Source organism: Myodes glareolus, chromosome 22 (assembly GCF_982192425.1).
Source record: "Myodes glareolus chromosome 22, mMyoGla1.1, whole genome shotgun sequence".
Classification (NCBI taxonomy): domain Eukaryota; kingdom Metazoa; phylum Chordata; class Mammalia; order Rodentia; family Cricetidae; genus Myodes; species Myodes glareolus.
In genome coordinates, this window is record NC_142047.1 from 39,139,021 (window position 1) to 39,152,415 (window position 13,395).

At 45.3% G+C, this 13,395-nt stretch overlaps 1 protein-coding gene across 1 annotated transcript in view; it reads right to left on the bottom strand.

Annotated features, from left to right (window-relative positions):
• Positions 1-13,395, bottom strand: part of Pkd1l3 (polycystin 1 like 3, transient receptor potential channel interacting) — a 56,395-nt gene that overhangs the window by 6,181 nt on the left and 36,819 nt on the right. The window contains exons 18-28 of the mRNA XM_085682239.2: positions 12,869-13,083; positions 12,253-12,433; positions 11,510-11,696; positions 11,190-11,424; positions 9,401-9,500; positions 7,311-7,448; positions 6,268-6,453; positions 4,285-4,594; positions 2,817-2,950; positions 1,276-1,400; positions 345-505 (exon numbers count right to left, since the gene is read on the bottom strand). Coding sequence (XP_085538365.2) covers positions 345-505; positions 1,276-1,400; positions 2,817-2,950; positions 4,285-4,594; positions 6,268-6,453; positions 7,311-7,448; positions 9,401-9,500; positions 11,190-11,424; positions 11,510-11,696; positions 12,253-12,433; positions 12,869-13,083 — 1,972 coding nt within the window. The remainder of the gene's footprint in view (positions 1-344; positions 506-1,275; positions 1,401-2,816; positions 2,951-4,284; positions 4,595-6,267; positions 6,454-7,310; positions 7,449-9,400; positions 9,501-11,189; positions 11,425-11,509; positions 11,697-12,252; positions 12,434-12,868; positions 13,084-13,395) is intronic.

The window sequence follows — 13,395 nt, forward strand, 5'->3', positions numbered from 1 at the left end:
CAGCAGGACTAGTGTAAATGGCAAATATCTTTTTTTTTTTCAAGACAGTGTTTCTCTGTAGCTTTGGAGCCTATCCTGGAACTAGCTCTTGTAGACCAGGCTGGCTTCGAACCCACAGAGATCTACCTGCCTCTGCCTCCCGAGCGCTGGGATTAAAGACGTGCGCCACCACCGCCTGGCTAGTTTTTTTTTTTTTTTCTGCTGTGAGCACAAGTCCAAGTTCTAGTTTAACATTCGTTATCCAAATACAGCAGATCTGGTGGGGAAGTGGAAGAGAAGGAAGGACAGTGATCAGGAAGCCTTGGGACGGGGTAGCCATGCCCTGTGTGCCACAGGTCCCTTACCCGTCCCGGTCGCGGCGGTATTGCAGCATGTTTTTATGAAGGAGAGAAAGGCTCTGGATGTTGAGCCCCAGAATGCTGAAGCTAATGAGGATTATGCTCATGTCCAGAAGGTTTCTTTTCCTAGTGAGGAACTTCCACCTCTGCCGTTTCAGCCGACAGCCCTAAGTAATACATCAGAGTCACCAGTGTTGTCTGGACGATTAGCCAGGGCTGTCCCTACGAAAGTAGTCTGGCCAGCAGGACTTCGGTAGGCAAAGCACGTGGGCTCTGGATGTGGGACTGCTCTGTAGTCACTTAGATACTGCTAACAGGAAAAGGGGTTGCTAATGAAGCTTTTAGCAGACATACTCATTCTTGGAGATTATAAGACAATTGTGTGTACCTAACTAATTTACGAGCCTTAAAAATACCACCTATTAAGCTTGGCAATAAAATACTGTTTACAATAATTCCTATTATTTAGTTCTTTTTGCCCAGCATACTTTCTTAACATTACTTTATATAAGGGTTAAGAAAGAGGCCCAATAGGGCCTGGAGAGATGGCGCAGTGGTTTAGAGCACTGGTTGTTCTTGTAGAGGACCTGAGTTCAATTCCCTATGCTCATATTGTAGTTGGCAACCATTTGTAACTCCAGTTCCAGGGGAGCCAACACCTGAATTCTGTGGGTATGTGGTACACATACATACATGCAGGCAAAATATACATAAAGTAAATATTTTTTAAAAAAGAAACTACATATGAAGAACTGACTCATTCTTTGAACATAATTGAATGAGCTATTCTACTTGGTGGAAAATAGTTAACCTCTGAAACCAGGCCCTGAGGAAGGACTGAGACAACCACTGTAATTGTAGCACCACATCATGATGGATCCTTCCAGAGAGGGTTCGCCTGGCAACTGTCTTCCCACCCATCTGACATACGGCTCACCTGTATGAAGGTGTAGTAACAGACGAGCAGGTAGTAGCTGACTTGTGAGATAATCCAAGCAAACCCCCTGTCGGATGACTGGAGGGAGGTCAGACTGTCGAGGCGGAGCGAGGTGAAGAAAGTCCCTGGTAAAAAGAAGAAGTCTAAGCTTTTCTCCTTGGCACGGAGTCGCACAGCTCCACCTGCTGCTGTGTTCAAACACTCCAGTCTCCACGTCCCACTTAGTCTTCCCTGCAGAACTGTCCTGAACTTTATATGAACCGTGGGCAAGCTCCTGGAGAAACGCCAGTTTCACTGAAGTTGGGAGAGAGAAAGAATACGCCTGGTTGACCTCGGCTAACGGGACAGGCCGTTGACAAGAGGCATTCCTCTTTTCAACTCAGAGTGGCTGCAGGCGTGACAACAGAAAGCACCCGCAGCCCATGAATGTGGAGATGCTTCTATGTGGAGGTTTCAGATGCAGCCAGAAAGGACAATGAGAATGTGACGATTTATGGTTTTATAAACTTTCATAATTCTGTGCACCAGCCCCGAAACACTGGTACTGAGATGTACCCCTGGTAGGCAGAATGTACATTTAGGAACAAAATTTTCTTACTTTGTACAGCTAAATCTCAAGATTTAAGCTCCACTCCTCTGCCCCATTTCTTTGGCGGTTAAACAAAACCTTTTAAAGAACCCCAGGAAGCCTTCAGGTTCACTTTGAGCAGTGGTTCTCATTACATTATGATTTATTAGCAGTGGCAAAATTATGGTTATGAATAGTTATGCATTAACCCAAAGGTTGCAGCTTTAGGAAGGTGGAAAACTACTGAGTTGGAGGGAAGGGTGAGAAGTTGCTTGTTCTGCTGGGCTGGGAGGGAAAAGTTCCCCGTTAGAAACAATACACAGTGGTTAATGGCAGACCACCTGTCAGTCAGTTCTAGGGCAGGGAAGAAAGCAGGAAGGGAGATGGGGCGAGGCAGACGCCTATAAAGGGAGGTACCAGTTAGCGTGTAGCCGTCTGTGAGATACTGCCGTGACAGTGGCGGAAGCTGAAAACTGAAGACATAAAAGAAAGTGATGGGAGAGGAAAGGTGTGCACGTGTTAGGGATGTACAGGAGCTTAAAAGCTAAATCCTCTCCATAGCTAAAGAAGCAAAACTAAAAATTCATGGATAAACATCACTTTAAAATAATTGGAAAGCCCAGCATGATGATCCATGCTTTTAATTCCAGCACTTGGGAGGCAGAGGCAGACAGCTCTCTCTGAGTTTACATAGCAAGTTCTAGTAGAGTTAGAGCAATTTAGAGAGAACCTGTCTCAAAAAAATCAAATAAAAGAATAAAAAATTAATTAAAAGTTGAATACCAGTTAAAACTAAATGTAGCGTCTGGGGAATAGGAGGCAGACAGGCTGTTAAACTATTTGCCTTTAAAAAAAAACATGTTTCTGAGTAATCATTTTAATTAAATTCACTTGAAAGAATGGTAAATGGTCAATAAAGGAGGCCCAGTCCTGAGGTAGCCAGCTTGCAGAGCAAGGAGAGGAGGCCCCGTACCCACACTGTTGGATTCCAAAATGAAGGTCACCGCACACAGCAGGTTCACGTTAGCATTGAAGACTGTGAGTTCCACGAAGAGGACTTTGGTGCCGTGATTCAGCCATCGCCTCTGTTCCAGGTGCCGCAGAACTCTGGACACACAGGGAAACAGAGGCAGTTACTTTCTCCATCCAGTGTTGAAATGGAGGACAGTACCCTGGCGCTGTTACAGACCACACGAGAAGCCACATTCCTTGACCTAGTGCTCCTACACAAGACCTCATGACCTGTAACCCTCAAATCCTCACGGTGGTGACAGGATGGTACACTAAGAAACAAGATTCACAGGTGCGGCCCATCAAGGTTAGACTCAGGTGACCCTGTCTGGCATTTATTCTGTAAGGCAGGATTAATCTCATAAACTCCGTCAGCTTCTATTTGAAACTTTAAACATTCCACACCAACACCTATCCTGTACCAGGAGGTGAAAGAAGCATAGATGTATAAATGCCCTTACTTGATTGACATTGTTTTAGAGCAATGGCTTTGCTGCTATAACTTTGGAGCAAGTTTTACTTTAAAATTTTGTTGCATTTCTTGGGGTATGTGTATCATGGTGAATATATGGAGGCCAGAGGGCAACTTGAAGTCGATAGTTCTATCATGTGGGTTATCTCAGGTCATCGGGACTAGTGGCAAGCATCTTCACCTGCTGAGTGAGCCATCTTGCCTGCTCAGAAAACAATTATTTTAATTTAGACTTTTTCATTCACAATGACAAAGACTCTCAGGATTCCTGGATCAAATTACTCTTTAAATCCTTGGCAATTTAGTTTGGGTGTTCGAACTGTGGGCTGATGTTTCACATCATGGTTCACAAAGGGTAATGTTCCCGGTTATATCTGAAGACTACAGTGTGTCTAAGATACAGATTCACCTGAGTTCTGTTATCACTAGAACTGAAACGAAAATCTTTTCAGATTAAAAATGGTCCTTCCTTCCTTCCTTCCTTCCTTCCTTCCTTCCTTCCTTCCTTCCTTCCTTCCATTCAAATCGACAAAACACAACACATTTGTAACTTGAAGTGGACCAGGAAATTTTTAAAATTAAAGCTTTAGTTCCAGGGTCTGGGGTGGTTAAGAGCACAAGCTGCTCTTCCAGAGGACCCAGGGTCAATTCTAAGCAGCCACATGGCAGCTCACAACAATCTGTAACTCCAGTCTGCGGGCATCCAACGTCCTCTTCTGGCCTCTGAGGGCACTGCACACGTTTGATGATCAGACATACATGTAAACAAAATACCAATACATACCAAATAATAACAATAAAATACATGGTATATTTTCTTAGAAGTGTAAAATAGAAGTGCGTGTATGTATCTGAGACAGTATAGAATCGTTATAATGGCTGTTGGAATGTCTCAGCTGGGCCCAGATTCCCAGCTGTCCTGAGATGGGCCTTTTGTTCAGGCAGGGCACAGACTCACCTGGCTGCGGCACTGAAGTTCCTTCCAAGCCTCACAACGTATCCTCCTCCCGAGTAAGTGGCGAATTCCCCCTGGATGGGATAGCCTCCCAGTAGCTCCTGATCCTGATAATGCCAAATACTGTCAGTTTCTGTGATGTTTGTATCAGGGGGGGCCCAGCCAACCCCATAGTTCTCTCTGTCCTCCTGATGCTGGGGACGTGAGTTCCCTCGTTCGTGGAGAGATACTGGGAAGAGCGTGTCATTAGGAACACGAATCTGGCGAAGCAGAACATTGCCCAGAAGAAAGGAGTTCCCATCAGTAATAAATCCTAGTGAGAAAGTAAAAGAATCAATTAAAAAGTTGCCTTGTTGCTAACTGAATGAGACAACCCATGCACACTTCCTTGGCAATTTTGAAAACCTTTAGAAACATGAACTAATGCAATCAGACAAAAAGAAGATTATAACAACAAATGAAACTGTGTAACTATTTCTGAATGATATGCATTATCTAGATAAACTAAGAGGATCAATGGAAAATCTATTAACTTAAAAATGATAAATTTATTGGGGCTACTTGGCACCAAATAATAGTATTCATCTCGCCATACCAATCACAACAGGTGCAGAAATAAGACACCTCCTTTAAACAGCAACACCGAAGCTAAACCTAACAAAAGATGGAAAAATGGACCTCCCTTCCTTCCTCAAGAGCACGCCTTCTGTACTGACACGAACCAAGCCCTGTTCTAAGGGCATCTGCACCCTCCGAGAGCTCACAGGTAACACAGGGCGTTCAGGTGTTAGGAGGCAGTGTTTTGTGAGGAGCGGCAGTGCTGTTAGGCTGACAGGGAAAAGAGTCTCTGGTGGAGCGGCATGGGAGGGACCCTGATAGAGTCTGAAGCACAATGTAGATTCCAGCAGGGGAGCAGCAAGTTCTCAGGGTGGCGATGGCATGACTGACGTATTTAATAAAGTGACAGGAACATCCGTGAGAGGAGGAGAAGAGGTGACTCCTCCTGTAGCTAGGGCTGTACGGAGCAGGTCCTGTCAACTTCGGGGGGCATTCGACATTTTATTCTGAATGTCCCTGTTGGGAGATTTTGAGCAGGGGGATCACAGCTTTATGATTTAAAGATATAGAGAAGATGAAGGATGGAGAAAGGGCTGCCTTTCTGAAGGTGGGACACGGTGCCCTGGTTTGGCTCTAACTGGTGATTCTCTTGAGTGCAGGCGGCAAAGCCTTCTGCTGCTCCAGGGCCCCTCGTGCACTTTGCAAATGCTTCCCCTATGTGGGGACGATGTGGGCAGCTCTGGTGCTTTGCTAATAGGATTAGTTATTGACACAGTAAGAACAATCTGGAAACATTTTTTTTTCAGTGCTGGTGATTGACCACTACTCTACATCCCAAGCCCTTGTTTCTTTTCTTTTGTTTCGAGATAGCCTCACTATGTAGCTCAGGCTGGCCTCTACTTCCCAACTACTGGGATTTCAGACATCACGAACCAACATATCTGGTTGGAAATACTTATTTTATTTTTATTTATTTAATTAATTAATTTATTTATTATGTATACAATATTCTGTCTGTGTGTATGCCTGCAGGCCAGAAGAGGAGACCCTATTACAGATGGTTATGAGCCACCATGTGGTTGCTGGGAATTGAACTCAGGACCTTTGGAAGAGCAGGCAATGCTCTTAACCTCTGAGCCATCTCTCCAGCCCCGGAATTACTTATTTTAGATTTAGTGTTTGAGTGTGTTACCTGTGTGTACGTGTGTGCACTGCATGCATGTTTGGTGCCTGAGGTCAGAAGCGGATGCCACCGGTCACCGTGAGTCATTAACTGAAGCTTCTCGGGTGGAGTCTAGGGACTTTGCAGTGGCCACAGAGGTGTGGCCACACTGAGAAGCCGGCTGGTCTTTCTCGAGTTTTCTATGGGTTATGTAGGGGTTTCCGGAGAGCTAATCGCACCTCCCAGCTGCCCAGAACGGTCCTTACCGCTGTAATCCCCATACAGGTTGGGAAGGAGGGTGTGGTTGGCCCAGGGGTAGAAATCCTCCAGAAGTTTGATTTCTGAGAAACGGTGAGAAAACCTCTTCGAGATAGCCTGGTGGAGGAGAAACTGACTGGAGTCCCTGGCGGAGTAGACGGTAGCCATCAGCAGGCCCAGAAAGAGGATCTGGACTGGTTCACAAACAAAATATTCTATCTGAGCAGTTACTTTAGAAATCTAAACCTTTGCCATTTTCCTTACACCTAAATACTTTTGCAGGTCAAACTGGAGCTGGACATAGTAACACACACCTTTAATCCCAGAGGCAGGTGGGTCTCTGTGAGTTTGAGGCCAGCCTGGTCTACATAGTGAGTTCCAGGACAGCCAGAGCTACATAGTGAGACCCTGTATCAAAAAAGCCAAAAAAACCCCCAAACCCCCCAAAATAAAAAAAACCCCTAGCAGTTGAAATAGGCAACCCAATGTGTATGCATGCACAGACACAACACACACAGAGTGACATATACATACATCTGTATACACAGAATATACATCTATCTATGTATACATATATATTTTGTATTTTTCAGAATCATCCTGCCAATAATCAGAAATTTAACTCAAGAGACATCCTCCGTAAACATACTGTATTTTGACTCTTAGAGGTAAGCGCTCTTTCACATTCTGGTTTCACAAGGGGAAGGCGTGAAAAAAAAAAAAAGAACAAGAAGGAGGGGGTTTGCTGCTTCCTGTTCTCTGGTCCAGGGAGTCCAGTCGCGTGCTAAGTACGTCAAACCCAGCACTTAGGAGAACCGTTTTCCAAAGCAATTTCACCCCCGCTACAGGGAGTGTGTAAACTGGGTATTGTTTTCCCCTTTGTACCACCTCAGCTCAGGGCTTTTCCATAGACCACGTGACCTCAATTGCTGGAATGCTAAAGTTCATTTTCAGAGACACTTTTCTGCCCTCCCCCGTTTTCCATCTCACTGTCTCTGCCCTCCCCTCGACAGCGTGTACTGAGGTGCTTGCCGCCGCCACCCCTTCATACCCAGACTGCCGCCTGTCAGCCTGAAGAGCTGTTTCTTCCAGGCTCTTCCTGGGTGCTTGGCAGAGCTGGTCACTGCTGGGGCCATGTAGATGGGATTGTTCTTATCTCTCAAGCCAGGAGCTGATGAGGAACACTTCGCTGCCAAATATTGAAATGTAGGCCAAATAAATGTTATATTTCATTACACGGCTGCTAACTGTTTGTTGAGCATCTGTTGCAGGCATCTACATTTGAATGCTGGAGGGACAGATACAACGATATCTAAGCAGTACATCTCCATCTATGGGGAGGAGGCCTGGGTTTGCCTTCTTAAAATTCCAACCCATTGGGGACCAAACTTATAGAAGACGATAGAAACTGGTTACTAGAAAAATGAAATTCAGCCCCAGTATAGTAGCTGTCGAGTGCTCATCTAACATGCATGAACCATGATACCATACCGAACAAACAACCCTAGCATGTTCTCCTTCCTGGCAATGTCTTTGTTGTCAGAAGTAGCCCAGGCTGGCCTCACATTTCTACTGAGCACGACCCTAGCCTTTCCATCTTAAAAGTTAGATCCAATGGGCATAAAGGAATTTGCTGACTTCTGTCTTAGACTAGAGACCCATGCTTCCACTCAGTGGACTGCGCTTGGGGAACACTGTTCTCAAGTCTGTCGTGGGTGGAAACCACCTGGACTTCTATTCAACGCAGAGTCAGGGATAAGACCCAACACTGAGCTCTTCTGAAGAATCCAGGAGGGGACAATGGTCTGCCTTAAAGACTATACGGAGCAGAAGAACATATAGATTTATAAGAAAAGGGAAGGTTAGAGATAGAGGTAGGGAAAGAGACAGAGAGAGGGGAAGTCAAAGAAGTCACCAGCATGCCTGTGCCAAGTATGATACAATTATTGGAAAATAAAACTTCTGCAAAGAAAGTTGGAGATGGCGTCACAGAGGAATTGGCATTTGGCTTTTCTTCTCAGTGCTGGGACTCACACCTTAGGGCCTTTTGTATGCCAGCAAGCACTCTTACCCTGAGCTACACCCCACACAAAATTTGTCTTAAGGGCAGGTCACAGATCTTCAGATGGTCAGGACAAGAACTTTGAAAAAGAAGTCACTTCACATAAAGAGAATAGCTCAAATGTGTAAGAAATGACTCCGGGTGGTGGTGGCACATACCTTTAATCCCAGCACTCTGGAGGCAGAGGAAACAGATCTCTGTGAGTTCGAGGTCAGTCTGATCTACAAGAGCTAGTTCCAGGACAGGTACCATAGCTACAGAGAAACCTTGTCTCAAAGCAAACAAACAAACAAACAAACAGCAAAACAAAACAAAACAAACAAACAAACAAATGAAATAAGGACTAGAAAGGCATTTCAAGTGAGACTATTAATTTGTAAAACCTCACTAGGGTTGGAGTGCCTAGCCTTTAGCTTAAGTGAGTGATTGCTAGCTTCATGTCCATCACATTCTCCTCCATGTCGTACCCTTTCCTTCCTTCAGAGAGGGAACCTATTCCTGAGTTTTAGAGATTTATAGGGGATTTATAGGAGATGCACACCTATGCTCTAGCCAATACGTGTATAGCAGTGTGCTAGCATTTTTGAGTCTTGCACTTTTGGCTCAACGTTGCATTTGTAACATTCCTCCAGGTTGTGTGAGTAACTTTTAGTCAGTTTTTTACAAGTTGTAACCCCCAGAATTGGTGATGGAGTGCGGGGAGTAAGGGTATTTAGGGTTACTCTAATGTTTAGAGTGATGGCGGTGATGCCACCTGACAGAAATTAGAAAATACAGAAGAGTGGATTTTTGGGGTAGACAGACAGCTCGGTCTGAGGCAACTGAAGGCCTTCAGGTAGAGATGACAGGCGGTACAAACACTATCTGGGGCTCAGGAGGGAGGAGAGACGGAGCAGAGCACGGAAGCACTGAGAAGAAGCACTGGTTTCCAGGGGACGCTTGAGTGTGTGACACAGGGCTCCTGGGCAGAGAACATGACCTCTGAGTACATTGGAATCACTGAGGTGGCTCGAATTCTACTGCTTTAACATGGTCTGCTCTTCATAAAACTAAACAATAGTTGGGATTATTGGAATTACCCCAAAGTGCTACGATTCTCTTGGCATGTTGTTCCTTGTCTTTGTTGAGCCATGGTATCTGGTTCACTGTCAGTGAGAACAGGAAGGAGAGGAAGATCACCTGGAGACAAGAGTCACAGGGGAACTCCATGAACAGGTACTGTAGGGTCCCAGACAATGATGTCATACATACAGTGGTGTGGGGACTGATAGCATGCCCCATTCATTCATACATTCATATTATCTTGTAGCCATGGCATCTCCGTGGAGATCTGGATAACTTCTCAGAGTCTTTATCTCCTTCTATCATGTAGTGCCCCGGGATCAAACTCAGGTTCCTTTACTGACGAGAGACAGGACCAGCTCCTCAAGTGTGTATTCTCATATTAACTTATCTATGTGTTGTTATGATTTTATGTTTTAAAACATTTAATTTTAGAGAAATATAAATTTTAGAGATATAAAGATGAAAGCCATGTGACTTTGGAAGTTTCTTTTTTAAAACAGATGAAGCAATGTTGGCCATCACTGGTAATTTCTGATGTTGGGTATCGGAACTCGAGAGTGTATTATGTTACTTTCTATACTTTGGTGTGCTTTGACTTTTCCTTAGTTAAAAATCTTTATGTTCACTGATTTTTAAAAAAAGATTAATCTATTTTATTTTATGTGTATGAGTGTTTTGCCTTCGCTTATGTATGTATACCACTTGCATGCCTGGTACCCTCAGAGGTCAGAAAAAAGGAACTGGAGTTATGGAGATCTGCGCGCCACTGTATGGGAGCTGGGAATCAAACCTGGGTCCTTGGTAAAAAGCAGCAAGTACTCTTAACTGCTGAGCCATCTTTCTAACCCCAATTATGTTCCTTTGAAAAAGTGGCTTGCCAGGCGGTGGTGGCACACACCTTTAATCCCAGCACTCGGGAGGCAAAGGCAGGCAGATCTCTGTGAGTTCGAGGCCAGCATGGTCCACAAGAGCTAGTTTCAGGACAGGCTCCAAAGCTACAGAGAAACCCTGTCTCGAAAAACCAAAAGAAAAAAAAAGTGGCTTGTTACCCAGAGGTGGTGGTGCACATCTTTAATCCCAGCACCCAGCACTCAGGAGGCAGAGGCAGGTGGAGCTCTGTGAGTTCGAGGTCAGCCTGGTCTCCGGGACAGTCAGGACCACACAAGAAACCCCATCTTGAAAAACCAAAAAAAAGTGTTTTTTTTTAAGTTACTGTGATTATTTTATTTCTTATTATTAATATTGTTATTACCATTGTGTGTGTGTTTGTGTGTGTGTGTGTGTGTGTGTGTGTGTGTTGAGTGCTGTGTGCATACATGCTGTGCAGTACTTGTGGAAGTCAGAGGAACAACTTCATGGAGTTGGTTCTCTCCCTCCACCTTCATGTGGGTCCCTGGGATCAAACTTAAGTTGTTAGACTTCAGGGGTCAGACAGCAAGGGCCTTTACCTGCCGAGCTATCTCATCAACCACAATGTTTGACCTGGAACTCACTGTGTAGACCAGGTTAGCCTCAAACTTACAGAGATCTGCCTGCCTCTGCTTCCCAAGTGCTGGGATAAAAGATGTGTGCCACCAACGCCCGGTCACAATGTTTGATGTTTAAAAATTGTCTCCATCTTCATATGCTAATCTATTAGCTGCTAGTCATTTTCTGTTTTTACTTAATACAACATAGATCCCTAACAGATATCATTCTGCCTGTTGATTGCTTTACTAATTTTCAAAACCCTTGGGTTTACATACTTGGCCTCAGTTTCTCCAGCTTCCTGCAATTGTAATGGTCCATCCCATTCTTCAGTACCTTTATGGGCTGGCTGACAAAGATGTCTTGAAGCACCGATAGCAGCATCGAAATAACCCAGCTGGTGGCTTGGTCTTTGCTCAGCTCCAGGCTATAAAGTGTTGTGAAGAAAGCTGAAGCCAGGCTAACAACACCTAGGAGGAGCCAGCAGCTGTACTTCAACCATCCGACCCGGCAAAAAGACACGCACTTCTTCCCTTCTTCTGGGCTTAGGACGGGGAAACTGGTCGTGTGCCTGAAGAATAGAAACTGAAGGAATCGTTTCCGGCTAGATACCAAGAGAAAGTTTCCGGGTAGGGACGAGGGTCTGGGGTGCTTACCTGCATGGCCCTCCCTCCCTGGGAAGAATCTGCGTTTTCAGGAGGTCCTGGAGGTTTTGGAGTTGGCTAACTGCTTCTGAGAAGTCACAGGGCTGTTGGGCCTGAGCAGCCCTGAGCGCACGTAAGTGGGATTTCAGTCTCTGCAGAACTTGGAGCAGGTAGCGGCAGAAATGGTGGTGGTTTTCCACTGCGGATTTATTTCGGTAGACACGTTCACAGATGGGAGATTTCAGTAAATATGGATCAGAGGTGGAGATGAGCAATTTATTAGGTGTCAGTAAAGCTAACCTTTCCCGGGCCCTGATGGAGACAGAAGTGCCTGCCGTACTGTTCCCTCCTGAGGGCGCAGAGCAGCTCACTAGTGTACGCTTCTGAACTTTGACCCAGACACTTTTAAAACCTTACTGAGCTTTTCCACCTGAGCTCCAGCACATGCAGCCTGGACTAGCAAGTTCCCAAACTGCATTCAGAATTCATAGATCACGCCCCCTCTTCATTCAAGGGAAGGAAAAGATGACATGACAGGCTCAATATTTTTTTTACATGATTACAATTAGTACTATGGTTTTATTATCAAATAATCTAGAAGCCAAGAAACCAAAGCTATCAGCTCAAGCTATCAGCTTAAGGAAATTAAATAAGCATAAACTGTCTTGTGCTGAAAGGCAAAAATGAATAGGAACTTAAGGTTTGCAAGGGCATGGAGGCGACGCTCCATGTATTACTAAATCACTGGGCTTTACCGTCTTCCCAGTGGGCTTCCGTCTGCTGGTGACAGCTTTGCTCTTCTAAGTGAGAATAAATGAGGCCAGATAAAAGTGTCAGCAGCATGCCAATGTCACAAGAACTCCACCAAGACTGTTCACGCTCCGAGAGCAGGTGTGCATTTCTTCTGAGCAGGAATCCCACAGTTTGCTTTAATTCCTGGATATGGAACCGAGTTGAGAGGCTTCAGTCTGTCTTGCATTAGTCCAGCACTGGCTGCCATTACAGACGGGCAAGCCTTTTTCTTTTAATCAAGGGCCCATGCTTAGTGTTAAGTAAGGAAAGAGTCAGCCCACAGTGGCTTCAAAACCATTTCTGTGAGAGACTTTAGCACGAGAGAGGGACAGTTTGCTCAAACATCAAAAACTAAAACAGCTCCGGGGCAGTACAGGCTACCCCAACACTCAGACTCCAGAGCGGTTCGTAATCTTGGAAGAAAGTTAGAACTGAGATCAACTCAGTGGACAGGACTTAGGGGAAAGACAGCAAAGGGACCAGGACCCTGTGAGCCTCCCAAGGAGTCCTCTATGACTCTTTCCCACCACACAGATGGGGGAGGATGCCTTACATACAAAAATTAGATCAGAAGCTTACCGTGACCACCTGTGTAGGAGACAGGGACTGTGTAGGAGACAGGGACTCACACACAAGAGCTGAGGGGCAGGCAGCCTGGGTGGGAGGAAGCGGGGGCAGAGTTTCTGATGGGTGAATCAACTGGAAGAGCCGCCCAAAGACAAGATGGATAGGGAAGAGGATGATGGCAGTCTGGATGCTGATGAGTATCTCTGACCAGGTCACAGCCAACGGACCTATGAAAGGAGAGCCCGGCTTAGCTTCCACCCTCCTGGGTTAGAGCTGCTTACATGGGAACTTAGCTGGAGGTCGAAAGTTTTCCACGGAAGTAAAGATTATGAGACTTTTTTTTTTGAGTCAGGGTTTCACTGTAGTTTTGGAAGACTGTCCTGGAACTAGTCTTGTAGCCCAGGCTGGCCTCGAACTCACTGAGATCTGCCTGCCTCTGCCTCCCGAGTGCTGGGATTAAAGGCATGTGCCACCACCGCCGGGTGAGATGGTTTTATTTATCAACGAGAGCACCAAGAGAATGTGTTAGCCTATGACAT